Here is a 26,354-nt window from a genome sequence, read left to right as displayed (position 1 = left end):
TTTTTTTCCCTCTCCCTTGGCTCCCAACAGTTCAAAGCAAGACGTTGTCCCTTCCCTGAGATGTTTGTGATCCAATTTCAGACAGAAAATAGGGAGGGTGTGGAGGAGGGAGGATGGGCAGGGATGAAACATCCAGGGCTGGATGGCCTGGGGGCTCATCCTTGAGTTCTGGGGAGCTTCAGGATGGGGGTGCTGAGGTGGAGCCTGGTTTGGAGCAAAGATCACCCCAGAGGGGCCATCCAGAGCCCAGCCCAGGGGTGATGGCCATGGAAAGGGGTCAGCTGTGGGCATGGAAACCCTCTGGACACTCAGAGCCACGGCAGGTTGGGAAAAATGAGCTGCAGAGTTTGTTTCTCCCAATGATACAGAGTGGTCTTGAGGAGTGCCCCAAACACATTCTGGAATTCTGTACCCCAAATCCATTCTGGAATGCTGTACACAAAGCACATTCTGGAATTCTGCACACAAAGCACATTCTGGAATGCTGCACCCCAAACACATTCTGAAATTCTGTAACCCAAACACATTCTGGAATTCTCTACCCCAAACATATTCTGGAATTCTGCACCTCAAACACATTCTGGAATGCTGCACTCCAAACCCATTCTGGAATTCTGCACCCCAAAGCCATTCTGGAATTCTGTACTCCAAACACATTCTGGAATTCTCTACACAAAACACATCCTGGAATTATGCACCCCAAACACATTCTGGAATTCTGCACCCCATACACATTCTGGAATTCTGTACCCCAAACACATTCTGGAATGCTGCACCCCAAACCCATTCTGAAATTCTGCACTGCAAATACATTCTGGAATTCTGAACCCCAAACCCATTTTGGAATTCTGTACACAAAACACATTCTGGACCTCTGTACCCCAAACACATTCTGGAATTCTGTACACAAAACCCATTCTGGACCTCTGTACCCCAAACACATTCTGGAATTCTGTACACAAAACCCATTCTGGAGTTCTGCACCCCATACACATTCTGGAACTCACAGAATCCCAGGAGGACTTGGTTGGAGGGACCTTTTGAGCCCATCCATGGGTAGGGAATCCTCACCTATCCCAGGGTGCTCCAGGCCCTGTCCAAGCTGCCTTTACCTCCCCCTGTTTCTTTCTTTGGTGTGTTTTGGCCCCTCATTCTCTTTGCTGACACCACCATTGGTTGTTCCATGGAGCAATGAATCCAACATTTGGCCATATTGTGGTCCAGAAATCAGCTGGGCACATCCCTGTGGATCCCAGGAACTGGGCATGGAACGTTCCTGTACCTGAGCACTCAGGGTTGGACTCGGTGTGTTCAGATAAACTCCTTGTGCTCTGATACTTGAATGGAATTTTGGGGGAAAATTCTACATTTGTGCTGGGGGAACACAAGGTTGGGCATTGAATATGCCAGCTGGGGGTGGCAGCAGGGCTAGGGCAGGAACAGAGCTGGGAAGGGGCTGGAGAATTCCTGAGGGAGCTGGGAAGGAGCTGGAGAATCCCTGAGGGAGCTGGGAAGGAGCTGGAGAATCCCTGAGGGAGCTGGGAAGGGGCTGCAGAATCCCTGAGGAGGAATTTCTCCATGGAAAGGGGAATTAGGAATTGAAAGTGCCTAGGGAGGTTTGGAGTGCCCATCCCTGAGGGATTTCCAGCCCTGTGTCTGTGGCACTTGGGGACATGTGGCACTGGTGGCCCTCGTGCCTCTGGGCATGGTTGGACTCCCAGATCTCAGAGGGCTTTTCCAACCTCAGCGATTCTATGGTTTACGTTCCAAGTGACCTCTTCCTGCACATCCTGAGGGCTGCAATGACCCTTTCCTGTTTTCCAGGGAGCCCGGGAGACCTTTGAGAGCTACTACAGGAAGCAGAGGAGAAAACAAGCGCGGCTGGTGCTGCAGCCTCCCTCCAACATGGTCAGTCTGTCCTGGAGCCTCATCCCTGGGCTCTTGCTGGCCCTGGCTCATCCCCAAAATCCCCCCTTGCCCTCAGCCACCTGGGTTTTAACCTCTGCTCCCTCTCTCTTTGTTGCAGCACGAAACTTTAGATGGCTACAGGAAGTATTTCAATCAAATTGTAGGGTAGGTGTTCCTTTTATACACGGCCCTGCTAAAAATGGGTGGCCTGGCCTGCTCAGGAGCCCAAAAAAAAACCAGGAGAGGAGGGAATGTTGGTATTTTTGGTGGTCCTCAAAGCCAAAACAGGACAAAAAAAGAGGTGGTTTGTGCTTTTTAAGTGTTGTAAAGTGAATTTTATCCACTTTGCTGTGTCACTGAGGGGGGAGCGGGGAGGGACCTGCCAGCTCTTACAGATGTCTGAATTTCTGGGAATTTCTGGGATTTTCTATGTATTTTTTGGGATTTTCTATGAATTTCTAGGAAATTTTATGAATTACTGGGAATTTCTGGGATTTTCTATGAATTTTTTGAGATTTTATATGAACTTCTGTGAATTTTTGTACATTTCTGGGAATTTCTGGGATTTTCTCATAATTTCTGGGATTTTCTATGAATTTCTAGGAATTTTTAATAATTTCTGGGAGTTTCTCTGGATTTCTGGGAATTTGAGGATGAATGACCCTGTGGATTATGTTCATCTTCTTGCCCTGCTAATGACATGAATGAGCTTGCTGCCTTAATGATTTGGGAATATTTAACTATTATTCTTTAATTATTTTCCTGCTGGAGGAGGTGATTCTCTGTTCCCCAGAGCTGCATTTTTGTCACGCTCAAATCTGAACACAAATCTTCCCAAACTGAGCTCCGAGAGGAGAATTCCAAAGGCCGCTGAGCCATAAAAATTGGACAGGATTTGTTCTTTCTTCATCTAATAATGAGAATTATTTCAATAATTCACGTGTGGTGCTCCCCTCCTGCAGCTCTCTGCTCCTGGCCTGGATTTCCTTGGAAAAACCACCTGGAAATTCATGTGTCACCATTTAAAATGCCCATTCTCACCCTCATTCCTTGGAAAACACTTTGTTTGGAGCAGCAGAGTTGATCTCCAACTGGAGATTGGAGCAAATTGGGATTGTCTGGAAATTTGGGAGCACGTGGTGGGCCTGGGTGGGAGAGGGGATTTTCCCTGCAGTTCCAACATTTTTCCCTGCAGTTCCAACACTTTTCCCTGTACTTAAAGCATTTTTCCCTGCAAATAAAGCGTTTCCCCCTGCAGATAAATAATTTTTCCTTACAGTTCCAACATTTTTTCCCTGTACTTAAAACATTTTTTCCTGCAGATAAAGCAGTTTCCCGTGTAATTAAAATATTTTCCCCTGCAGATAAAGCATTTTCCCCTGCAAATTGAGCATTTTTCCTGCACTTAAAGCAGTTTTCCCTGCAGATAAAGGGTTTTCCCTACAATTCCAACATTTTCCCCTGTACTTAAAACATTTTTCCTTGCACTTAAAGCATTTTTCCCTGCAGATAAAGTGTTTTTCCCTGAAGATAAAGAGGGAAGATAAAGTTTTCCCTATACTTAAAGCATTGAAGATCAAGTTTTCCCTATACTTAAAGCATTTTACCCTGCAGATAAAGGATTTTCCCCTGCAGATAAAGCAGTTTTCCCTTTATTTAAAACATTTTCCCCTGCAGATGAAGTGTTTTTCCCTGCAGATAAAGCATTTTTCCCTGCAGATAAAGCAGTTTTCCCTGCAGATATAGCAAGATAAAGCATTTTCCCCAGTTGTGATGGACTTGCTGCTGGCTGCAGCAGAGTTTAATCCGTGATTCTTGTGGGAATAACAAGGTGGAGAACTCACGGAGGGGGAATTCTGCCTTTGTGTACACACAGAGCAGCACAGGGAGGGTTTTACCTCCCTCCTCCAACCCAGTGAAATTAAAAATGAGGGAATAAGCGCTTGGAGCTGCCTGGATTTGACAAATCCCCCAAACCCAGAGCCCAACTTTGCCCAAAGGGGCTCGGGGATGTCCTTGGACCCCTCAGATGTGAAGTTTCAGTGGCGTTTTCTGCATTTCAGGTTTTTTGTGGTGGAGGATCACATCCTGCACACCACGCAGGGCCTGGTCAACCGGGCCTACATTGATGAGCTGTGGGAGATGGCCCTGTCCAAAACCATCGCGGCCCTCAGGACCCACTCCGTGAGTAAAAGCCCAGCAGAGCTCAGCTGTTGCTTGACTGTCCCTGACATGTTGCAATTCTGCCTTTTTCCCCCCTCAGGAGTCTTTGTTTTCCCTCTTTTCCAATGAGTGTTTAAAGGAACGACACAGACACGCAGATAATTCTCTTTCTCTGGATTGTTTTAGCCTCTTGGTTGGCTGTATTTCCCTACCAAACTCGATATTTTGAAGACTAAAATGGTGGTTTTGTGTTTTTGTCATTATTTAATCCAGAATTCTTGAGGAGCACCAGCAGAAGGAGTTGATTTGTCCCAAAAAAATGGGGGGGAAAAGCATCTTTTTGGAAAAGCATGACCTTGTTTGATAGAGAGTCAGAGAATCCCAGGGTGGTTTAGGTTGGAGGGGACCTTGGAGATGATCTTGACCCCTTAAATTTCATGGCTAAAATTGGGCTGGAAAATGAGCTAAAAATGGGCTGAGAAATGGGCTAAAAATGGGCTGGAAAATGGGCTGAAAAACCAAATCCAGAGAGACAGAACCCCAGGAGAGAGCTAGGAGCACCTTGGGTGAAAATATGGGAAGAGAAGGACACAGATCTCTCTGATGAACTTGGATCTCTCAGGGATGAGGGATCCCCAGAAGGTTCCTGGTGTTCTCCATTCCCATCCAGGTGACTGGAAAATTGATTTTCCCAAGAAACTTGGGAGAGAAAAGCATCTTTCTGGCACACCAAAACATGACGTTGTCTAAAACAGAACCAGAGAATCCCAGGGTGGTTTAGGTTGGAGGGGATCTTAGAGATCATCTTGATCCCTTAAATTTCATGACTGAAAAATGGGCTGGAAGTGGGCTATAAATGGGCTGAGAAATGGGCTAAAAATGGGCTGGAAATGGGCTGAAAATGGGCTAAAAATGGACTGGAAAATGGGCTGGAAACGCAAATCCAGAGAGAGAGAACTCCAGGAGAGAGCCAGGAGCAGCTTGGGTGGAAATATGAAAAGAGATGGACACGAACACCAGATTTGGAGCATCCTGGTGCAGTGGAAGGAGGTGGAACCAGATGGGATTGAAGGTCCTTTCCACCCCACACCATTCCATGGCTCTTCCCTGCTCCTGGATCTTTCTGGGATGAGGGACCCCAGAAGGTTCCTGGTGTTCTCCATCCCCATCCAGGTGACTGGAAAGTTGATTTTTCCCAAAATGTGGTGTTAAAACGTCTTTTGGCACACATGATCAGAGAATCCCAGAGTGGTTTGGGTTGGAGGGGACCTTAGAGATCATCTTGATCCCTTAAGTTTCATGGCTGTGAATGGGCTGAGAAGTGGGCTAAAAATGGGCTGAAAAACCAAATCCAGAGAGACAGAACCCCAGGAGAGAGCAAGGGTGAAAATATGGGAAGAGAAGGACGCAGATCTCTGTGGTGAACCTGGATCTCTGTGGGATGAGGGACCCCAGAGGGTTCCTGGTGTTCTCCATCCCCATCCAGGTGACTGCAGAGCCTCCTCCTTTCCCCCCAGCTCCTGTGCTGCCAGGGGGGATAAACACCAACCCCCCCAGCTGCAAACCTGTGTTTGTTTTGGTTTCAAGTGGGATTTTCTCGGGGCTGGCAGCAGGAGGCTGAGGCAGGCCCAGCCACGGGGTTTTTTGGTGTTCCCAGCTTTGTTGCCACTCAGGTTGTTTCAAGTGGTGCCAAAGGGAACACATGGAGTGGCTGCCAGGGGAGGCTTCTTCAGCAATCACAAAACATTCCCCGATTTCCCAACCCCTGTGGCCACCACCATTTATTTGCCCTGAGCGCTCCCAGTTCAACCAGTGCCCTGCATCCCAAACTGGGATCTGAGGGAGGGTCTCTCACCTTGCTGAGGCCATTTGGATCCTTCCAAGGCAGACAAATTTATCCCTGGATTTTCCTCCTCGCCGCAGACAGGGACATCTTTAATCACTGCTGATGCTTCAGGGCATTATCTTTCTTCCTGACTCTCCTTTTTGGACAGGGAGATGGAAAACCTGTGTCTCCCAGTCCTTCCCTCTGATTAATGGAGCTGTTCCTCCTGGAGTTTCCAGCAAGCTTTAAATCCCACTCCCTTTCCAGCTGGGGATCACTGATTCTATATTTGGGCAGCCTCTGTCTCAAACTCCACATTTTCCAGTTCATTTTTGGCTGCTCTTGGGAAGCCCAGGGGGGACTGGGGCTGCTCTGGGGACACTGAGCTGTGTCTGGGGGGCTTGGAGCAGGATAAATCCCTGTGCTGGAGCTGCAATCCAGCGTGTTTTCCCCTCAGCCTGGCTGAGATGCTTCATTACCATCAGACACAACACAGTAAATATTAAATGAGAGGCAAATGAAATGAGAGGTAAATATTAAATGTCACCTTGTCCCACGGTGACAACACCATGGGAGCCATCTCCTCTCACTGCCCAGCAGCTCCTGGGCAGTTTTAGACACACCTCAGGTGTCTCTGGGGCAGCCCAGAGCCTTCTCCAGCCCGGAGAGCAGAGCCTTATCAGCCTTATCACCCTTATCAGCCCTGCCCTCACTGCTCCTGGGCCTGGGCAGCGTTTATCAGATAAACTCTGGGCAGTGTTTATCAGATCCCTGGTGGCACAGGGGGGCTCAGGGCAGGGTTTGGGCTGTGCCACACAGTCACAGCTGTGTTTTCCTCTCTGCCCTCCTCTCCAGTCCTACTGCTCTGACCCCAGCCTGGTGTTGGACCTGAAGAACCTCATTGTGCTCTTTGCTGACACGCTCCAGGTACGTGGGGCCTCTCCTGGTGCTCCCAGAGCTCCAGCAGTGCTTTGGTGCCTGGGCTGGGCTGGCCAAGCTCTTTGTTGGCATTTCTAGGCCAAAAAAATGCCAGAATTTTTTTGGCATTTGTGGATGGCCTGAGGGACAGCCTGATTTGGTCTGTGCAAGGACCAAGCTTGGGCCTGGGACAGCTCTGGGTGGTGCTCCCTTGGTCAATCACCCCCTGAGCCCCTCCAGCTGCACCAGGAGTGGTGCTAGAGGAGGATTTGCCCCTGGTCAATTCAGACATTGAGCCACAGCTGCACCAGGAGTGGTCCTGGAGGAGGATTTACCCCTGTTAAATGCAGACAAGGATCCCCAGGGGTGGTGCTAGAGGAGGATTTGCCCCTGTTCGATACAGACAATAATCCCCAGCTGCACCAGGGGTGGTACCTGAAGAGGATTTGCCCTGTTTAATACAGACAGTGATCCGCAGGAGTGGTGCTGGAAGGGGGATTTGCCCCTGATAAATACAGAAAACGATCCCCAGATCCCTGCTGGGGGTTTCATTCCCTTCCTGCTGCTCTGCAGGGCTATGGCTTCCCCGTGAACCAGCTCTTTGACATGCTGCTGGAGATCCAGGACCAGTACAGTGAGACCCTGCTGAAGAAATGGGCTGGGGTCTTCAGGTGAGAGGCTCCAACAGAACCTCCTGAGACACCCCTCACTGAGGGGTTCTGGCCCCTGTGTGGAAGTTTTTGAGGGATCAGTCATAGAAAGGTGGAATGGGTTGGGTGGGAAGGGACCTTAAAGCCCATCTGGGTCTTCCCCTGCTGGAGTAAATTCAGAGGAGACCCCAGAGCTGCTCTCGGGCTGGGACCAGGCTGGGAGAGCTGGGAATGTTCCCTTGGAGAAGGGAAGAACCCAGGGAATCCTCAGAGTCCCTGAAGGGGCTCCAGGAGAGCTGCAGAGGGACTGGGGACAAGGCCTGCAGGGACAGGAGCCAGGTAATGGCTCCCACTGGGAAAGGGGAGTTTGGGCTGGGATCTTGGCAAGGAATTGCTGTCTGGGAGGGTGGGCAGGGGCTGGGCTGGAATTGCCAGATTAGCTGTGGCTGCCCCTGGATCCCTGGCAGTGCCCAAGGTGAGGCTTGAGCCCCCTGGGACAGTGGGAGGTGTCCCTGGAGTTGGATCCCAATGGGATTTAAGGTACCTTCCCACCCAACCCATTCCATGGTTCTGTGCCCTCGCTCCATCACTGAGCTGTGGCTGCTTTGGGTCATCCCTGGCTGCTGCTGCAGGAATTTGGGATCCCACCATAGCCTGGCAGCAGCCTCTGGGAATCCCCTGGCTCAGCAGGAAAACTTCCCCTCACCTTTGTCTCCCTGACTCTTCTCTTCTTCTCCCAGAAATATCCTTGACTCAGATAACTACAGCCCCATCCCGGTGTCAAATGAAGAAGTTTATAGGAAAATCGTTGGGCAGTTCCCATTCCAGGATGCTGAACTTGAAAAGGTAAATCTTGGAATGGGGAGAATGGCCTGGCCTGGCCTGGTTGCTGGGGCAGGAGAACCTCACACCCTTTGTGGGCATTTAAAGCATCCAAAAAACCCCAAATCAACTCCCCAACCCAAATAAACAATAAAAGAGGAAGGAAATCAATGGGGAAGAACCAATATTCCTCCCATGGGATGCATTTCCTTGTGTGGATGAGGGAAGTGGGATTTGTGTTTCTCTCAGAGTGTTGTGTTACACAGGTGGAAAAATCCTCTTCCACTGGCATTTTATTCCTATTTTATGGACCCTGGGATTGACCTTTTCTGGTTTTAGTCTCATATTTAGAGAAAAAGAGCCCAGAAAAGTGATGGTTCTTGGCCTTTGCACGAGCATGTGCTTGGAAAACCAAAGTGCGTCCAGATGTCCCCCAAATCCTAAATCCACGCCTGGCAGGCAGCAAATCCAACCCTGGTGATCCCAGTCTGGGGTTCAGGTTTCTGTGTCCTGCCCCAAAATTCAGTCCTGGGGTTCAGCTGCTCCCTGCCCCTCCCAGCTCTGAGTGCTGGGGGTAAAAACTTGGAAAATTTGGTGTTGGAAAATCTGTTTGATCCTGGATTTTGGGCAGCACCTGGGGGTGGTGAGCAGGAAAACACTTTGTGCATGGTGGGGGAGGAATTCCAGGTGTTCCCAAGGAGGGAGGAGAAGGGAGTTGGGAGAGGGAATGGCCGCAAAGCCCTTCTGCTCTATTTGTGATGATCTGCTCTCCCCCTTGGCTGAAGTGTTGATAAAATCTAGGATAAATCCCAGAATTGCTCTGCCTGCCTGGGAGAACCCTCCCTCTGGAGCTGTTCTTTCTCCCCCTGTTTTCCAGCAACCCTTCCCAAAGAAGTTTCCCTTCTCGGAGTTCGTGCCCAAGGTTTACGGCCAGATCAAGGAGTTCATCTATGCCTGCCTCAAGTTCTCCGAGGACCTGCACCTCAGGTGGGAACCGTGCCCTCAGAGAGCGGGCCTGCCTCCTCTCCTGAGGCCCTGCTGGAAATGTGCCTGGGTCACTATGATAAAGTGAACGTGGAGCTATACCAACCCTCTCATTTCCTAGCGCTTAGAAAAGCAGGAATCCAACCTACACTAGAGGAATCAAAGCCCTCCACGCTTCCTTTATATTACTTTCTAGTAGGGTCAGCTAAACAAGCTATGGGGCCCATACCCCAAAAGTGATGGTTCAACCTCTTCCCCTGCTAATGAACCTCCAGGCAAATCTAATCTTAATTATTAGTCTACTCCTAGGAACAACCATTAGTGTCTCAAATAACCACTGAATTATGGCCTGGACCGGCCTTGAAATCAGCACACTCGCCATCCTCCCATTAATCTCAAAATCCCATCACCCACGAGCCATTGAAGCTGCCACTAAATACTTCCTGACCCAAGCAGCTGCTTCTGCCCTTGTCTTATTCTCCAGCATAACCAACACATGGCACACCAGACAGTGGGACATCACCCAACTTCCCCACCCAGTGTCCTGTCGGATCCTCACCTCAGCAATCACAATAAAACCAGGACTAGTGCCATTCCACTTCTGATTCCCAGAAGTACTCCAAGGCTCTCCTCTCACCACCGGGCTCCTCCTGTGGATGGAGCCTGTCCAGGCTGGAAGTGGCTCTGGAGCAGTGGGATTTTGGCTGGACACCTCTGCTCCTGCAGGGGGAGATCCCAGGGTGGTTTGGGTTGGGAGGAACTTCAGGGATTGTTTCCAAACTCATCACTGGACAATTTCCATGGTGCTCCAAGCCTCCTCCAGCCTGGCCTTGGACACTTCCAGGGAATTCCATGCTCCCAGGACAATCTCAGTTGGGGCTGTTTCCTCTGAGATGTTTCTGTGGCATTCCTTTAATAAATAAATGAATGGGGATGTCTGGAGAGAGGCTGTGGTGGCCACTTGTCCCCAGGGCCTGCTGGAGCACCTCTGATCCCCCCAGGCCTCCCCTCACTGCTCCCCAAGGAATGGGAATCCCGTGGTTCCATGGAAGTGTTGTCAGGAAGGCTCTGAGGGTTGGATTTTTGGTCAGGAACGAGTTTCAGCTGCTGGTTTCGTGCTTTTGTTGTTCTTGTTTCTTCGGGGAGTTTATATACAAATAATGTGATTTTTTTTTTTTTTTTAAAGCCTGCAAAATATTCCATGTGTTTACCCTCCCTGCTCCATCCCAGGGTGCTTTGATGCTCGTTTCACCCATGTGTACGTGTGTGAGACTGAAAACCAGCAGGGTCTGCCAGGAACTGAGAGCTGGGGCTTTGCCTTTGCATCAGCAGTGTTCACAGCTTGGGAGAGGCTGAGAAATGCAGGACAAGAGTTTGGCTGGAGGGATTCATCCTCCTTCCCTTCCCTGGGCAAACATGAGGCTGGATTGGGGTGAGAGGAGTTCCACCTCCTTGGGAGCTTCATATCCTGGCCATGACCTGACCCTGGAGCTGTGGAGAAAGCCCAGAGGAGGCCCCAGAGCTGCTCCCAGAATTCCAGAGCCCCTGTGCTCTGGAGCCAGGCTGGGAGAGCTGGGAATGTTCCCCTGGAGAAGGGAAAACTCCAGGGAATCCTCAGAATCACTAAAGGGGCTCCAGGAGAGCTGGAGAGGGACTGGGGACAAGGCCTGCAGGGACAGGAATCAGGGAATGGCTCCCACTGGGAAAGGGGAGATTGGGCTGGGATCTTGGTAAGGAATTGCTGGCTGGGCTGGAATTCCCAGATTTTCTGTGGCTGCCCCTGGATCCCTGGCAGTGCCCAAGGTGAGGTTGGAGCCCCCTGGGACAGTGGGAGGTGTCCCTGGAGTTGGATCTCAATGGGATTTAAGGTCTCTTCCATCCCAAACCTCCCCATGGCTTCTGTTGGAGCTGGGACAGCTCTGGGGACTCAGTGGCTGTTCCAGTGCCCCAGGCTCTCCAGGATTTTCCTGCTCTCCCCTGGAGCCAAGGATTCTCCATGGAGTCCTTTTCTTATTGGAGAAAGGGACTCTCTAATGCCAATTTGGAGAGTCCCTTTCCCTGTGGGTTGCTCCGGGAGCTCAGGAGTTTCTCCCCCATGTTCCACCTCACCCTTGCAGTGGTGGCAGCTTCTCCTCCTCCTGCTGGTGGCTCCCAGGGCCCTTAACCCGGGCTCACTATGGCCCCTCTCCCTTCCCAGAGCCCATTCCTGTGGGTGCTGCTCCCCATGGCTGGGATGATTGGCCCTGGCAGGGCAGGGAGCAGAGGTGTCCCCGTGGGTCCCTCCTGGGGCTCCCACCAGACCCATTATTAAAATTCCTTTCCACATTGGATTTTCCAGCCCTTTCGGAGCAGCAGGGGGGGAGGGGAGCCCCAGCTCCAGCTCTCGCAGCCAAACATTTGGAATATTTCTCTGCAAACCCCTGTTGACACTTTCTTCATTTCACCCTGACAGCTTGAATTAGGTTTTATTAGGAAGCTTGGCTACAAAGCCGGCAGCGAGTTCCCTTTTCTCCTCCCTTTCTTTTTTTGCCTGGCCCTGTCATTTACAGAGCACCCCGGAGTGCTGGGGGTCAGCCCGTCACTCACAGGGGCCTGGAGGTCACCACAGCTGCCACAGGATCTGGGACAGGAGCTGTCATTATCCCAGACAGTTCCCTTCAAGCCTTTTCCTGCACAGCACAAAGTGCAGCTCACATTTTATGGGGTTTTTTTTCTCCCCCCTCCACTAATTATTTTGTTAAAGCAGCTCCTTGTATTTGTTGGGATGGGAGGGTTCTCCATGATGTGGGAGTTGTTTCACTTGAGGAGAGTTTGGAGGCTCCGGGTGGGTTTGTAGGGCTTGGAATTTTTATTATTGGCACTACTGATTGGAGTGGAGCAGGAAAATTTCCTTTATCTCCTCGGCACTTTTGCCTTTTTACAAGCTGAATTCATCAGGTTGTCTTCAAATGTACCCTCTTGCTTTTTCCAGTGGAATTTCCCTCTGGAAATAGGGAGTATCTCTGGAAAACAGTGGGTGCAAGGATGATCAGCTCTGATCACCAAGGCTTGGGTTTTGGTTGGATTTTTTACAAACAAACCCCAAATCCTGGAAGAACTTGGGATAGTGCAGGGACACCTTCCCCTATCCCTGGCTGCTCCAAACCCCGATGTCCAGCCTGGCCTTGGGCACTGCCAGGGATCCAGAGGCAGCCACAGCAAATTTGGGAATTCCAGCCCAGCCCCTGCCCACCCTCCCATCCAGGAATTCCTACCCAAAATCCCATCCCAGCCATTCCCACCCCCCGCTTGCAGCATCCCAACACCCCCCACCTTTCTCCTGGGATAACTTCAAGGTTGGCTTTTGTTTCCCACGTCAATCCCAGCCCTGTGACGTGGCCCCTCTGTCAGGTGGAGCAGGAGAAGGAGCCAAAGGTCAGGGGCTCCATTTACCGGGAGGATCAGAGTTCCTGCCCGGCCTTCCCATTGGGAATTCCCTCTCCTGCCCCTCCTGCAGAAGACAATTCCCACTCCTGTCAGGGCTAATCCAGAGCCAAGCACAGATCCAAGGAGCCTCTGGCAGGGGGGATTGGCAAAACCTCCTGGAGAAAGGAGAGGTGGCACCGTGAGCACCTGGGAGGGTCTGAACCCCCAAATTCCAACGGATGCTGCTGCTCCAGACAGCTGGGAAAGGGCAGGAATGGGGTGTAGGAGCTTCCAGTCTGATGTTCCAGGGCTAGAGCCAGGCTAGGAGAGCTGGGAATGCTCCCCTGGAGAAGGGAAAATTCCAGGGAATCCTCAGAGTCCCTGAAATGGCTCCAGGAGAGCTGGAGAGGGACTGGGGACAAGGCCTGCAGGGACAGGAACCAGGGAATGGCTCCCACTGGGAAAGGGGAGATTGGGCTGGGATCTTAGCAAGGAATTGCTGTCTGGGAGGGTGGGCAGGGGCTGTGCTGGAATTGCCAGATTTGCTGGGGCTGCCCCTGGATCTCTGGCAGTGCCCAAGGCCAGGTTGGACACTGGGGCTTGGATCCACCTGGGATAGTGGAAGGCATCCCTGCCCATGGATGGGGTTGGGAATGGGATGGGATTTAAGGTCTCTTCCAACCCAAATCACTCTGGGATTCTGGGAGTGGAGCTGGGCTGTGCTGAGGAGTCCCTGTGTGGAAATCCAGAGATCATTGCAAGTGTGACCTTCTAAACCCATTCCCTGTGACTTTGCTCACTCCTGCAGTTTTTCCAGTTTCTGTTTAAGATCCCTTCCAACCTTGACCATTCCGTGGTTCTGTAATTTTGTGTAAAAGCCCAGAAAGGGCTGAGAGGGGAATTTTGGAGGATTTGAATTGTGATTTCACCATTGGAGTTCATTTCCCTTGTTCTGAACATGCAACCCCCAGTGTTGAGGGCAGGGTTGTGCTGATGCCATGGACAGCTCTTCCTTAGGCTGGACCAGTTCCTCTTGGATGGGAGGCTGAGGAATTTGGGATCTGCAGGTGTTAGTCCTCCTGAAACATGGATAAAATGCTTAAATTGTTTTATTTTGATGCATTTCAAACACCAGCTCCTGTGAGCCCTGCAGGGCTGCTCAGGGGTGAGGCAGGGGAGAATCAGGAAGGAGGATGAGGAGAATTCCCAGGGATCTTGTTTCCATGGAGTATCTTGCAAATCCCTCTTTCAATTTTTCTTCGCAGCTCCACAGAAGTTGATGACATGATCAGAAAATCCACAAATCTGCTGCTGACCCGGACCCTGAGCAACTGTTTACAGAATGTCATCAAGAGGAAAAACGTTGGACTGACAGAGGTGGGCTGTGGATTCCCTTGGGAATGGAGCCACAGGGAATGGCTTCCCTCTGCCACAGGGCAGAGATGGGTGGGATCTTGGGAAGGAATTCCTGGGTGAGGGGCTGGGATGGAATTCCCAGATCTGCTGTGGCTGCCCCTGGATCCCTGGCAGTGTCCAAGGCCAGGTTGGACACTGGGGCTGGGAGCCACCTGGGATAGCAGGAGGTGTTTGGGTTGGAATTAGATCATCTTTGAAGTCCCTTCCAAGCCAAACTATTCCTGGATTGTGTGATTCTAGGGCAGGGTGAGACGAGGTCCCTAGAACTCCTTCTAGAGGTGATAGTTTGGAGCATTCCATGAAATATTTGCCTGGAAAACTGCTCGGAATTGTTGTACAAAGCGAGGAACTTTAGCTTGTGGAAAGTGAAGAGGTTTCTTTGCTATTGTTTGTGAATTTTGTACTCTACATTCTGGGCAATGTTACAAATTTGAGTTAAAGTCAGAGGGCTTCAGGGAGGACCAGAGGAGATCCAAGCAGGAAATGTGAGGGAATGGAAGAGCAATCCTCATTTTTAGGTGATGTTTGAGTGGATTCAGCACATTGCTGCAGCACAAACCCTAATCTGGGATTTTCTTTCTGTGGTCTGTTTTTTTTTTTTTTTGGTACAAAATCAGGTTCCTGATGATTTTAATCCATGTATATCTGCAGGTCTCCGGGACAGGTGGGACCTCTGGGTATTAAAGAAGGTGTTACTAATTGCTGGTATTAAACAAGGAGTTACTAATTGTTTACTTAATTATTGCTGCCTTGCATCGTGTCACCCAAGGCTTTCCTTTCCCAACTTCTCATTTGTCCCAGACATCCCACAGCTTCTCTGGACACCCTGTTCCCATTCTGCACCTTTCCAGTGTTTGTTCTCTTTCCCCATATCCAGTCTGAACCTCCCAAGGTGTCACCAGCACCAGTGCTGGGATCTTTGTGGTGTCACTTCACAATTTCTATGCCTGCACCTTTGAAATTGCTGATGAATCCAATCTCCTTCAGATTTGGGGGTGTTTCCAACCCCTTCCTGCATGGGAAGTGGCTGCAGACAGCCCCACCAGGCTCCAGCAGTGAAATGACACCAACCCAGGGCGTTTTGCTGCCCCAGGGCTGGCAGGGATCTGCTCACCTCACACCTGCCAGAGCCAAACCTCGTGGTTCCTTTGTTCAGGGTCCGTGTGATGCTGCTCGGTGTCACTCAAGCTCGGGTTATTTTTCGGGTTCAGTGGCAGCCTGGAGCCTCCTGATGTGTCCTGGCAGGTTTTTTTTGGGGAGCCCTGAGTGACAGCTCAATGTAGGAAAGTCCTTGAAAAGAAAAAATCGCCTCCTGTGGTACTAGTGGCTGCCATGGGAAATGCTTCCCCCCCAAAATTATCTTGGATTTAGGTGTTGTTAAAGGAGGAGAGACTGGAGCCCGTAGCAAAGCTCAGGGTGTTTGCACAGCGTCAGCATGGCATGGAACTGGCAGTGGGGCTGAAACCCTTCTCTGCCTTCCCAGCTGGTGCAGATCATCATCAACACCACCCACCTGGAGAAATCCTGCAAGTTCCTGGAGGAGTTCATCACCAACATCACCAACGTGCTGCCCGAGACCGTGCACACCACCAAGCTCTACGGGACCACCACCTTCAAGGTGAGCTCTATGGCACCACCACCTTCAGGGTCCCACCCCTGGGTGGGTGCTGGCAGGGATCTGCTCTGCTCAGGAGGCCTCAGGGCCAGCTGGGCTGAGCCCAAGGATGATTCTGGCCTATTTTTTGGGGAGGTTGCGCCATCGCTTTGGGTTTGTCCTTTGGAGCGTTGCTCCTGTTGAGATCGTGGGAGGTTTTGTCCTTAATTTGCAGCACTAATTAGGTAAAGGATTAAGGAAATCTTAAACAAAAGCCTAATATTTCTTATTTAAATAAATCCTCGCTTTGCTGTTGGAGTGCTGTGTCATGGACACCAGATTCCTCTTCCACCCAGGAGAAAGATTTCCAGAATTTATATTTCTCCGTCTTTCCACTCCTTTTGGCATTATCCCCTAAAAATCAGGGCTGACAGAAACTCCCAGATTTTCCACCCTTTAAACCCCACTCCAGGAGTGCTTTATATGGGATCTGATTGGGTCAAGTGTGGGGTGTCCCGTGGAGATCCAGAGGTGGGAACAGCAGCAGTGGGTTTGGTGGGGCTTTGCCATGGGGTTTCCCCAGGGAAGTCCATCCTGCCTTTATCCACCTGTCTGGCCTGAAGCTGAGTGTCCTGCCCTTGTTCTGGCAGGGAGGCTCCTGAACCCAGCCCTGCCCTGGGTTTGGTGGGGTTTCCATGGGGAATGTTCCTCTCCCACCTCAGAATCATGGGATATCCTGAGCTGTAGGGACCCACAGGGATCATTGACTCTGGAACAGCCCATCCAGGGGTTGAACACCACCTTGGTGTCATCAGCACCAGGATCCCAGCCCTGGAGCCAGTCTCTCCTCCATCTCCACTGGATTTGTCCTCAGGTGACATCAGGGGCAGAATCCAGCTTGGTGGTGCCCACCACAGCCTGGTGGTCCCTGTCCCACCAGCCTGAGGCTGCAGCAGCCTCGTGGTGGCTGCCCTGAGCTTTAGGGCTGTGTTAAATCCCAGTCTAAAGGCTGGGTGGAGCTCCCACCCTGCTGAAGATGGAGTGGAGCCCCCATCCCATGTAGGATATTGATGGTTTAGAGCCCTCATCCCATGTGGGGTTTCATTGGTGTGGAGCCCTCGTCCCGTGTAGGATTTTGGTGGTGTGGAGACCTCATCCCATGTAGGATTTTGGTGGTGTGGAGCCCTCATCCCATGTAGGATTTTGGTGGAGCGGAGCCTCCATCCCACACAGGATTTCAGTGGTGGAGTGGAGCCCTCATCCTATGTGGGGTCTCAGTGGTTTGGAGCCCCCACCCCATGTGGGATTTTGCTGGTTTGGAGCCCCCATTCCATGTGGGATTTTGCTGGTGTGGAGCCCCCATCCCACGTGGGATTTTTGCCCCCATCCCACACCCTGCCTCATTCCCAGGACGCTCGACACACTGCTGAGGAGGAGATCTACACCAACCTGAACCAGAAGATTGACCAGTTCCTGCAGCTGGCCGACTACGACTGGATGGCCCCAGAGCCAGGCAGCCGGGCCAGCGAGTACCTGGTGGATCTGATCGGCTTCCTGCGCAGCACCTTCGCCGTGTTCACCCACCTCCCGGTGAGCCCGCCCTCCCTCCTGCTCCTGGGTCCTGGGGGAGCTCAAACCTCATGGGCTGTGCTGGAAACGGGGCCTGGGGATGTGGGGGATATGGGAAAAATTCTGTTTTTAAAGGAAGTGTGTGACGGTGTTCACAGAGGTTCTTGGATGAGGGAAGAGATGAGAATGTTGACTCCATGTTTCAGAAGGCTTGATTTATTGTTTTATGATATATATTACATTAAAACTATACTAAAAAAATAGAAGAAAAGGTTTCATGAGAAAGCTAGCTAAGCTAAGAATAGAATCAGAAAGAATGATAACAAAGCTTCTGTCTCGGACAGAGTCCGAGCCAGCTGACTGTGATTGGCCATTAATTACAAACAGCCAACATGAGACCAATCACAGATGCACCTGTTGCATTCCACAGCAGCAGATAACCATTGTTTACATTTTGTTCCTGGGGCCTCTCAGCTTCTCAGGAGGAAAAAATCCTAAGGAAAGGATTTTTCATGAAAAGATGTCTGCGACAGAAGGGGTTTCGCATGTCACCACAAGCTCTGGTCTTCAGGACTCTCCCAAATATTTGCAAATATAGTTTTGTGGGATTGAGGCTCCATCCCAGCCCACCGTGTATCAGCAGGATTGTAATTTATTCCACACCTGTATTTCAGACACTTTAACTTCCAGTTAATGCCCATACAGAATTCTTTTTTCCCAAAAATCCAGCCTGTGGATGCGTTACTGGAACTACAGCTGCGTTTCCAAGTGTTTGTCAAGTCCCTGATGCCTCCCATCCCAGTATTGCTCCCTTGGAAGGCACCATATGTTTCTTTCTTCTCTCTGCTGTCTAAAGTCCCTGTGTTTATGCTGCTGTTGCCATCAGAAATGTACTTTATGCTGCTTTTTGCAGTCGGCTGAGTGCTGTCTCATTGGTAGGAAAAATCCAATCACCGGGGAGATTCTTTTTTTGCTCCAGCAGCTTTTTTCCCTCCTCTAAATGGGATTTGTTTTGAGCTGTGTGGATACACTCTCAGGAGGATCAGCAGGTATTTTGAAACAGCAAATCCCCTGAACTCTGTGGCTGTTCTAAAAGCAATTTCAGATCTTTCTTCCTTTGCGAAACTGGGATTTATTTGCTGCTTTCACGAGCTGGGAATAAACAGGAAGAGGAGATTTAATATTCCCCAGTGGCAGCTTCCTTCGTTCTGTGTGTGCCCTGGGATTCTCCTCTGGAAGGAGGTCCCACCCTCCTGTTTTGGGAGGTGTCACACCCCCAAACTGTGCTGCCTCGTGTCTTTGGGCATCCCCATCCCAGCAGGAAAATCTGGGAGCAGGGGGAGCTCTGGCTGATTTGCTGGGGGGGAGAAACCCCCAAAAGGGGACTGGAAGTGTCTTTCCCTGCTCCTCTGCACCTGTGAGGAGGAGAAGTGGCTTCCTCAGCTCTGTTACCAGTTGGACAAACTGATAAATGAGCAGAGAGGTGGGGAGGACTTCGGTCCATCTCCCCAGCCAAGTTTGTCCCAAATGTCCCCGGGCAGGTGTCCTGTGGCAGGTGCCTTCCAAAGCCAGGAGATGCTGGAAATGGCTGGATTTCTCCTTAAAAGTAAGGAACAGTGGGTTGGTTTAGCACCTGGAGGCTTCCACCCATCACGCTGGGGATCCTCAGGAGCCAGTAATGGAACTTGACAGGGAGATTGGTCTCTGCAGCAGAGCATGAAGCAGCAGAGATGAGCTGGGGGGGGATGCCCACAGTGATTTATGAGGTGGGCCAGCAGTGATTTATCTTCTTAAATATTAATGTTTCCTTTTGGAGCCAGTCAGGGTTGGTTTGGAGGCTGGGAGGACTTGAATTGGTCTAAAAAGCACCAGGACAGATTGAGGCAGCCTTTTGTCTTGCAGAGCTGGGTTAGAAAAGCCCCAGCTGAGAAGAAGTTGAGTTTGCTGGGCCGCCCCTGAGCTCCAGAGCCTCCCCAAAGCTTGGGGAGACATGGGAGGCACCTCAGCCTGGTTTGGGAGCATCAGGTCTGGGTCAAAGCTTTGTGGGAGCTGCAGGTTTGGGATTTTTTAATATTAGTTGGAGTTTTTTCCTTATGTTGTGGATGGATCACCCAAATCGTGGGTGAGAGCAAGCCAGGAAGGAGCAGGCTGCATCCCAAAGGCCTCCACATCCTTTGGTGTCAATGATTTTTATCCTTGTAGGGTTCAGGGAATTTTTCCAGTGTCTGATTTAGGAGCACAGTGAATTCTTGGGCTTTGCTACTGAAGTGCAGGAGATTAAGGTGTTGTCCAAAGCCATGAAAAAAATGATGGAGGTGTTTGTTAAAGCACCAAAAATGTGACATGAGCATCAGTTGGAGAGGGGTAAAGGAACATTTCCAAAAAGGGTGAATTCCAGCTCTAGAAGGAAATTCAGGATTCTGGGGACAAGATTGAGCTGATCCAAACCCATCCCAATCCATCAGCATGAGAGGTGTGATAGGAAATAAAGCATGACAGTTTTGGGGTCTGAGAGGAACTGCTGCCTTGTTTGAGATGAGTTTTTAGCCTAATCCCATAAAATCCAGGATATCCACACTGCCAGTAGGTCCAGGACTGTGCCCCATCCTGGGGTGAGGTGTCCTTGGAGCACCTTCATTCCTGTGTGCCTCACCTCCCATTCCTGTTCTCCTGCCTGGTTTGGCAATGCCCCCATCCTCCAGAGCTGATTCCTGCAGGATTTCTGGGATTTTGGCCAAGTGAAAAGTGTTCCCCTGGTGTTGGAAGGTGCAGATTTGTTGCTCTCCCTGCCTTTTGTCCCAGCTGCAATGACACCTCCACCTGCCCATCAGGGAACGTCAGCCCAGGCATGTCAGAGTTCCTGGGCTAAAATTCCATCTCCAAATAACCCCATCAGGGAAAATAAACGGAACCCAAAGTCCTGAGGCTGCAGAAATGCACCGTGACAGGGCTGAGTAATCCCATTGTCCCAACAAAGCTGCAGGAAAACCTCAGTGGGGTCACGGTTCCAGCTGGTCCCAGGGCAGCTCAAATGGCCCTGGAAGGTCCTTGGGACTCAGCTTTGAAGAGGGGCTGAAGAGGAGCTGAAAGGAATCTCAGCTCGGAGTCAGGATTTGGGTTTATTTTTCCCTCTTCAGGCTGAATTTTTCCTGTGTTTCTTGGGAATCCCAGAATTTTTGTGTTGAACAGTTTGGGTTGGGAGGGCCCCTTGAAGGTCACCTGCTCCAAGCCCCTGCAGTAAGCAGGGACATCTTCAACTGCATCAGGTTCTCCAGAGCCATGGCCTTGGATCTTTCCAGGGATGAGCTTCCCCCATTTCCCTGGGCACCCAGCAAAAATAACCCAGCCCAAAATCCTGGCTGGTGGATTGGCCTAAAGTCTCTTTTTTAGTCTCTTTTTCTAGGCCTCAAGCAGGAATGTCAGCCCCAAATTTTTCCTTTGGGGTAGGCATTGTGGGGGATGATGGAAACCACTTGATTTTGGGAATTGCTGGGATTTATTTGCACATTGCAGTTTTCTGGGGGACATCTTCAATTAGATCAAGTCCAGAGCCATGGCCTTGGATTTTAACAGGGTGAGGCCTCTACCACCTCTGTGGGCACCCAGTTCAAGCAGCAAAACTGACACAGCCAAAATCCTGATTCATAAGCCAAAGGGTCTCCATTTTCTCTGGAGCTCAAGCAGGAATTTGAGTTCCTAATTTTTCCTTTGGAGTAGGGATTGTGGGAGATGATGAAAACTGGGAATTGCTGGGATTTATTTGCACATTGCTGTTTTCTGGGAGACATCTTCAACTGGATCAAGCTGTCCAGAGCCATGGCCTTGGATTTTTCCAGAGATAAGGCCTTGACCGCCTCTGTGGTGACCTGGCAAAAAAACCCCCAAAATAATCTCAAAATCCGGGCTGGTGCAGCGCCCTAAAGAGCCTCCACTTTTTCCAGGCCTTGCAATCCCAGGTTTTTTTTTCCTTTGGAGTAGGCATTGTGGGAGATGATGAAAACCACTTGATTTTGGGAATTCCTGGAATTTATTTGCACGTTGAAGTTTTCTGGGGGACGCTGAGCCCTCACCAGTGCCATGGGGACAGCGTGTGCCGGGGGGCAGGAAAAGTTCACAGAGAACTTCCCGGGGTTTTGGTGCATGCCAGTGCTGCATGAAACGGTCATGGTGGTTTGGAGCCACAATTCCAGAATGCTCCACTAAGTGCCCAAAAATGTCTCCGAGCAAATAAAATGCTGATGGGAATCAAAGCATAATTAACATTTGGCTCCCAAGGCTGCCCTCTTCCTGCGTTAACCAGGGAGAGTCGGTTCCTGCTGCTGCTGCTGTGGAGCTCATTAATATGGGATGCTCGGGTCTCCTTTAAAAGAAAAACCTCTATTTTTAAGGGTAAAAAAAAGAAATATTTTAGTACAAAAAGTATTTTAGGCCTTAAGAAAAAGAAAACCAAAAAAAGGTGGTTTCTGGTTTTCAGCAAGCAAAGGACCACGGCCTCCAAAAATGAACATTTCCAGCCTAAGACTTTGCAAAGAATGACTGAAAAAGCCTTTTGTCTTTGATGGCTGATTGTTGTTTTTATTTCTTGTTGGACAAGTTAATGTAAATGGCATTGACAGGGCTACTCCAAACACACTGATTTGTTGACATTAAGCTCCTCAGAGATGGAGGGTTGTGTCAACACCTCCCCTGAACTGTCAGATTAACAAAGCAAGGATGTTTTCTTGGGGGAGGGGAGCGGGGCTGGGGGAAGGGGGGGGGTGTTTTGTTTTTATTTTCAGTTTCCTTTAATCCTCTGTTAGTCTTGTATCTCGATAACCTCCTTTGGAAGGGAATCAGGGCAGGTCAAGAGGTGAGGCTGACCTGGGAAGGGGAAGCAATCTTTCAGCGATCCAACAAATCCAACCTCTGCCGCTGAGCACTTCAGTGTGAACCCTCTGCAGAGGGAATTTTTTTTTCCCCTATTTTTTTTTCCCCTTTTCTGCTTATTTTTGCCAGATGGCAGGCACAGATTTCAGCTGGAGCTGTGATGGTTTTTTGCCTTCTCTTGGCATCTCTTCCCCCTCACAAACGAATGGCCCCGGCAGCTCTTGCTCTGGTAGAAAGAGCTTTGCAAGTGTTTATTTTCTTTCCAAAGAGAACGATTGCCTGTGTTTTTATTTGAAAAGTCAAATCCCTCTGGAATATTTATAAGCCAAGGCCCTGTGCATGGAAGTGAAATGCCATGAACTTTGCACCAACCACAGCCTCGGCCGCCTTGGGAGGGACCCAAGTGGAAAATAACCATCAGGAAAACATCTCAGGAGCACCAGAGTCACCTCTGGGTTTACACAAGTCCAGTCTGTGCTTAAATAACATCCCTGGCCTTTGGAAGAGCTGAGCAAGCCCTGCTGGAGATGATCCCAGCTGTCACTCCCAGGGTTTGGCATCCACCACCTCTTGCAGGTGGGATTGCTGAGGAGCAGGGATGGGGACGTGCAGAGCAGACAGGAGAGCTGGAGAGGGACAAGGAGAGGAGGGACAGGAGCCAGGGAATGGCTCCCACTGGGAAAGGGGAGATTGGGCTGGGATCTTGGCAAGGAATTGCTGTCTGGGAGGGTGGGCAGGGGCTGGGTTGGAATTGCCAGATTTGCTGGGGCTGCCCCTGGATCCCTGGCAGTGCCCAAGGCCAGGTTGGACACTGGGGCTTGGAGCACCCTGGGATAGTGAGAGATGTTTGAATCAGGATGCTCTTTGAGGTCCCTTCCAACCCGACCCATTCCAGGAATCTGTGACAGAATGACACCAAAACTGCTCTTGAGGTACTTTATTCTCCTCCTCTTCCTCCTCCTCCCAGGAGCTCCCATTTTCTTTCCCAATCCTTTGCTGATGTCGGAGCTGCTGTTGGAGTATTGGGGAGGTTGTGGGCACCTCTGGTGGCCTTTGGGCTTCTTTCTGCCTTTGTCCTGTTACTCTGTTCTGCCTTTGACCCTGACCTGCTGTGTTGTCCTCCATAGGGGCAGGTGGATGTCCACTCCACCATGTCGGTGAGTACCGGACACTGTGTCCTGTGCCTTGGCTGTGCTCTGCTCACACCTCCAGGCTCAGGGGGAGCTGAACCAGAAAAGGTCCCTTGTGTCAGCCAGGGGGAAAGGAAAAGATGGATTGAAAGTTGGGATCGATGGGATACATAATTCTGGGATAAATCAGAGACCAAAGGAAAGGGTTTTCTTCCCAATGGGTCTCTAAATTGTTGGTTTCAGTGCATTGAAGTGGCTCCTTTTATCACCCTGGAATATCTGAATCTGCAGGGAATTAGGGGGAATGCCTGACATTAGGGAAACCTGGATGACATTCTCACACTCTGCTCCAAAGAGAAGAGATGTTTGTAAAATCTCTGTTCCTTGTTCAGGGAAATTCCCCTTGGGGATTGCAGCTGGAAATTCCTCCTGGTTTGAGGGATTGGACCACTAAGCCCTCCATCAGACTGGAGGGGAAGTGTCCAAAGCCAGGCTGGATGGGGCTTGCAGCAGCCTGGGATGGATGGTGGAAGGTGTCCCTGCCACAGCAGGGAGTGGAACTGGATCATTTTTAAGGTCCCTTCCATCCCAAACCACTCTGGGATTCCACGGTTTTCTCCAGAAAATAATGTACACTCTTGACACGTGCCATCTCCCAGTTTGGATTTGGCCAAATTAGCACCAAAGTAAAGCCAAGGAGACTTTTCAGACCTTCCTTCTGGTTCAGCAACCCCCTGTGATTGTTGTCATCTCTGCTTGTTCCATGTGCAGGAGAAAAGCCCATGGCATTTCCAGGGATAGACGGCAAACAAAGTGCTCTGCAGCCACCTTGTTTCCTCTATTCCTACAGCTTCAAACCCAGGCCCACGGGAGCAAAACCCACCTGGGAATTCTGTGGGATTGTCACACTCAGAGCCTGGACCCTGCTTCTGCTTTCTAGCCTTTATTCCCTGCTCTTCATGGGAATCCTGACCGATATTCCCTGCTCCAGCAGGATGCTTGTGCCCCTTTCCCTGGAAACCAAGCCTGGCTAAGCCTGGACTATCTGCAGGCTCCAGGCACCTGGGGGGGTTTCTAAGTCAACAGTGAGGCCTCAAATCAACAGCAGCTCCTGGAGAGAGGGAGCCTCGTTAAAGCAATCCCAGGCTGGCTCCCATCAAAGCCGGGATGCTCCAGGCATTCCCTACAGCCAAGGGATTCCAGGAGCGGTGTTGGATGTCAGGCATCCTCCATGCTGTCTTCAGGGCGTAGCCCAAGAGGGAGAGATGCAAAATGCCCTTTTCCCCCTGGCTTTTCCAGGCTTGGAGCTGTTTAGAAGCCAGATGTATTTATTTCTTTAATTGGATCCAGTGCCTAGACAGCTCTGGAGTCAGCTTCCTATGGAGAGGGGGGCATTACTTTCATTAAGGTAAATCAGTGGAAAATAATACCTGGAGCTCCCCTGGAAAGGGTCAGGGATGGAGTAATCCCTTTATATGGAGGGGCTTTGCCAGCCTGCTCTTAGTCAGGCTTGTTCTTAACGGCAACAAATCCCAGTTTTCCTTCCTTTTATCCCTCCTAATTTTCTGTTCTCTGCCTTGTTGGGATTAATTGGCAGGGATAAATCACAGAAGAGGAGGAAAAATAAAAATGGGATCGTGCAAAGTAGCAGGACAAAGGAGGAGTTTTAGCAGAGTTTAATTTGTCTGGTGGGAAGTTGTTGTGGCTAATCCTGGAAGTTTAAAAGGTAAAAAAAGAGGGATGTGGACATGGACAGGGCATGAGCAGCATCCAGAATCTTCCGTGTCTGGGGCTTTCCACACCAGAGGTGATCCAAGTCTTTTAGGGGATTGCATGGCCTGAATGAATGTTCAGCAAAATTCCTGTAAAGCAGGGATGCCTTGAAGGGGAGAGGATGGACTCATGGATGGAGCAGCCCATTCCTGGTTTCCCAAGTGCTTCCAGAATCCCAAATATTTGTCAGGAATGAGGGGTCAAAACAGGAGCTGGTGGTGCTTTAAAACAAGGAGCAGTGTGTCCAAATCCCATGGATTTGCTAGTGCTGGATGGGGCAGTCTGACTGACCCCTGATTAACCCAGGAGCTCTGTAAACTTGAGTCTAGCTAAGCCAGGTTATCTGGAATTCCAAGGTTTCCTTGTCTGCTTTCAGCGATTGGAAAATTAATGGAAGCCAAAATGCCCAAAGCCATAAATCCTTTAAACCAGGGTGTGCTTCCTTACGGATCTTTCCCTTTGTGGAGTCACCTCGGCATGGTTGGCTTGGAATTTTGTTTTCCAAACCAGGATTGAGGAAGGTGTTGGATACTTTCTCTTGCCTGCACCTCCATCCATAAGGAATGTGTGGCACAGGGAATCTGGCATCCAAAATTCCAGCCCTGGTGTGTGGAATCCAAACCTGCCTTCTCCTTCCTGCTCCAGAGCCTCAGCCTGGACCTTCCGAAAATCCTACCAGGAGATAAAGTTTGGGTTGGGATTCTTCTACCATTTAGGAAATTTAGGGGAAATCATAGGATTTGCAATTTCCTGCTTTCCTCCTGTTTCATCCACTGCTCTTTCAAATTGGGAATGTGGAAAGGGACATCCATGAGCAGCTTCCAAAGGTCTCCACACCTTCCTTAACCCATCCATGGGAGGAGCCCCAGCTCCCCTGGAGGAGCCCAAACCTTTGGGGGGGTCCCTGTGCAGGGGACGCTTGATTTGAGAGAAGTTGAGTGCTCAGAATGGAGCCACCAGCCATGGCTGATGCTACCAGTGTGGGTGAAGATGTTTTTGTGACCATCACAGGGTCCCTTTCCACAAATGTTTTCCCTGGATCTTACAGCTTTGGGTAGATGGAATGGCAGGAGTGGGAAAAACTTCTCAAAGTGAAGATCCCTATGGAATTCTCATCATCCTCTGGAGTTATTTGTTGGGTTTTATGAAGGGCAAGAAATCAGGAGAATCTGATGGGTGAATTGAAAACCAGTCACTAATTCCTACAGCTTTCCCCATCTCTCTGTTTCATCCATCTTCTGCCTGGTTTTTAGGTCTAACACCTCAGTTTAGAAATGGAAATTTTAGCTATGATTCAGTTTTTGGGAAAAGACAAAATTGAGCTGAAGGTT

At 50.2% G+C, this 26,354-nt stretch overlaps 1 protein-coding gene across 2 annotated transcripts in view; it reads left to right on the top strand.

Moving 5' to 3' along the window:
• EXOC6B (exocyst complex component 6B) overlaps positions 1-26,354 on the top strand; it is a 293,111-nt gene that overhangs the window by 173,991 nt on the left and 92,766 nt on the right. The window contains exons 9-19 of one of the 2 annotated variants that reach the window (XM_059470235.1): positions 1,825-1,908; positions 2,027-2,073; positions 3,972-4,092; positions 6,752-6,823; positions 7,388-7,485; positions 8,205-8,310; positions 9,164-9,273; positions 13,941-14,052; positions 15,575-15,709; positions 17,096-17,275; positions 23,248-23,277. In XM_059470235.1, coding sequence (XP_059326218.1) covers positions 1,825-1,908; positions 2,027-2,073; positions 3,972-4,092; positions 6,752-6,823; positions 7,388-7,485; positions 8,205-8,310; positions 9,164-9,273; positions 13,941-14,052; positions 15,575-15,709; positions 17,096-17,275; positions 23,248-23,277 — 1,095 coding nt within the window. The remainder of the gene's footprint in view (positions 1-1,824; positions 1,909-2,026; positions 2,074-3,971; positions 4,093-6,751; positions 6,824-7,387; positions 7,486-8,204; positions 8,311-9,163; positions 9,274-13,940; positions 14,053-15,574; positions 15,710-17,095; positions 17,276-23,247; positions 23,278-26,354) is intronic. The other variant, XM_059470236.1, reaches the window with a different exon arrangement.

This window comes from Ammospiza nelsoni, chromosome 4 (assembly GCF_027579445.1).
Source record: "Ammospiza nelsoni isolate bAmmNel1 chromosome 4, bAmmNel1.pri, whole genome shotgun sequence".
Lineage (NCBI taxonomy): Eukaryota > Metazoa > Chordata > Aves > Passeriformes > Passerellidae > Ammospiza > Ammospiza nelsoni.
Note: the sequence above shows the minus strand (reverse complement) of the source record. Positions and strands in the feature narration are given on the sequence as shown.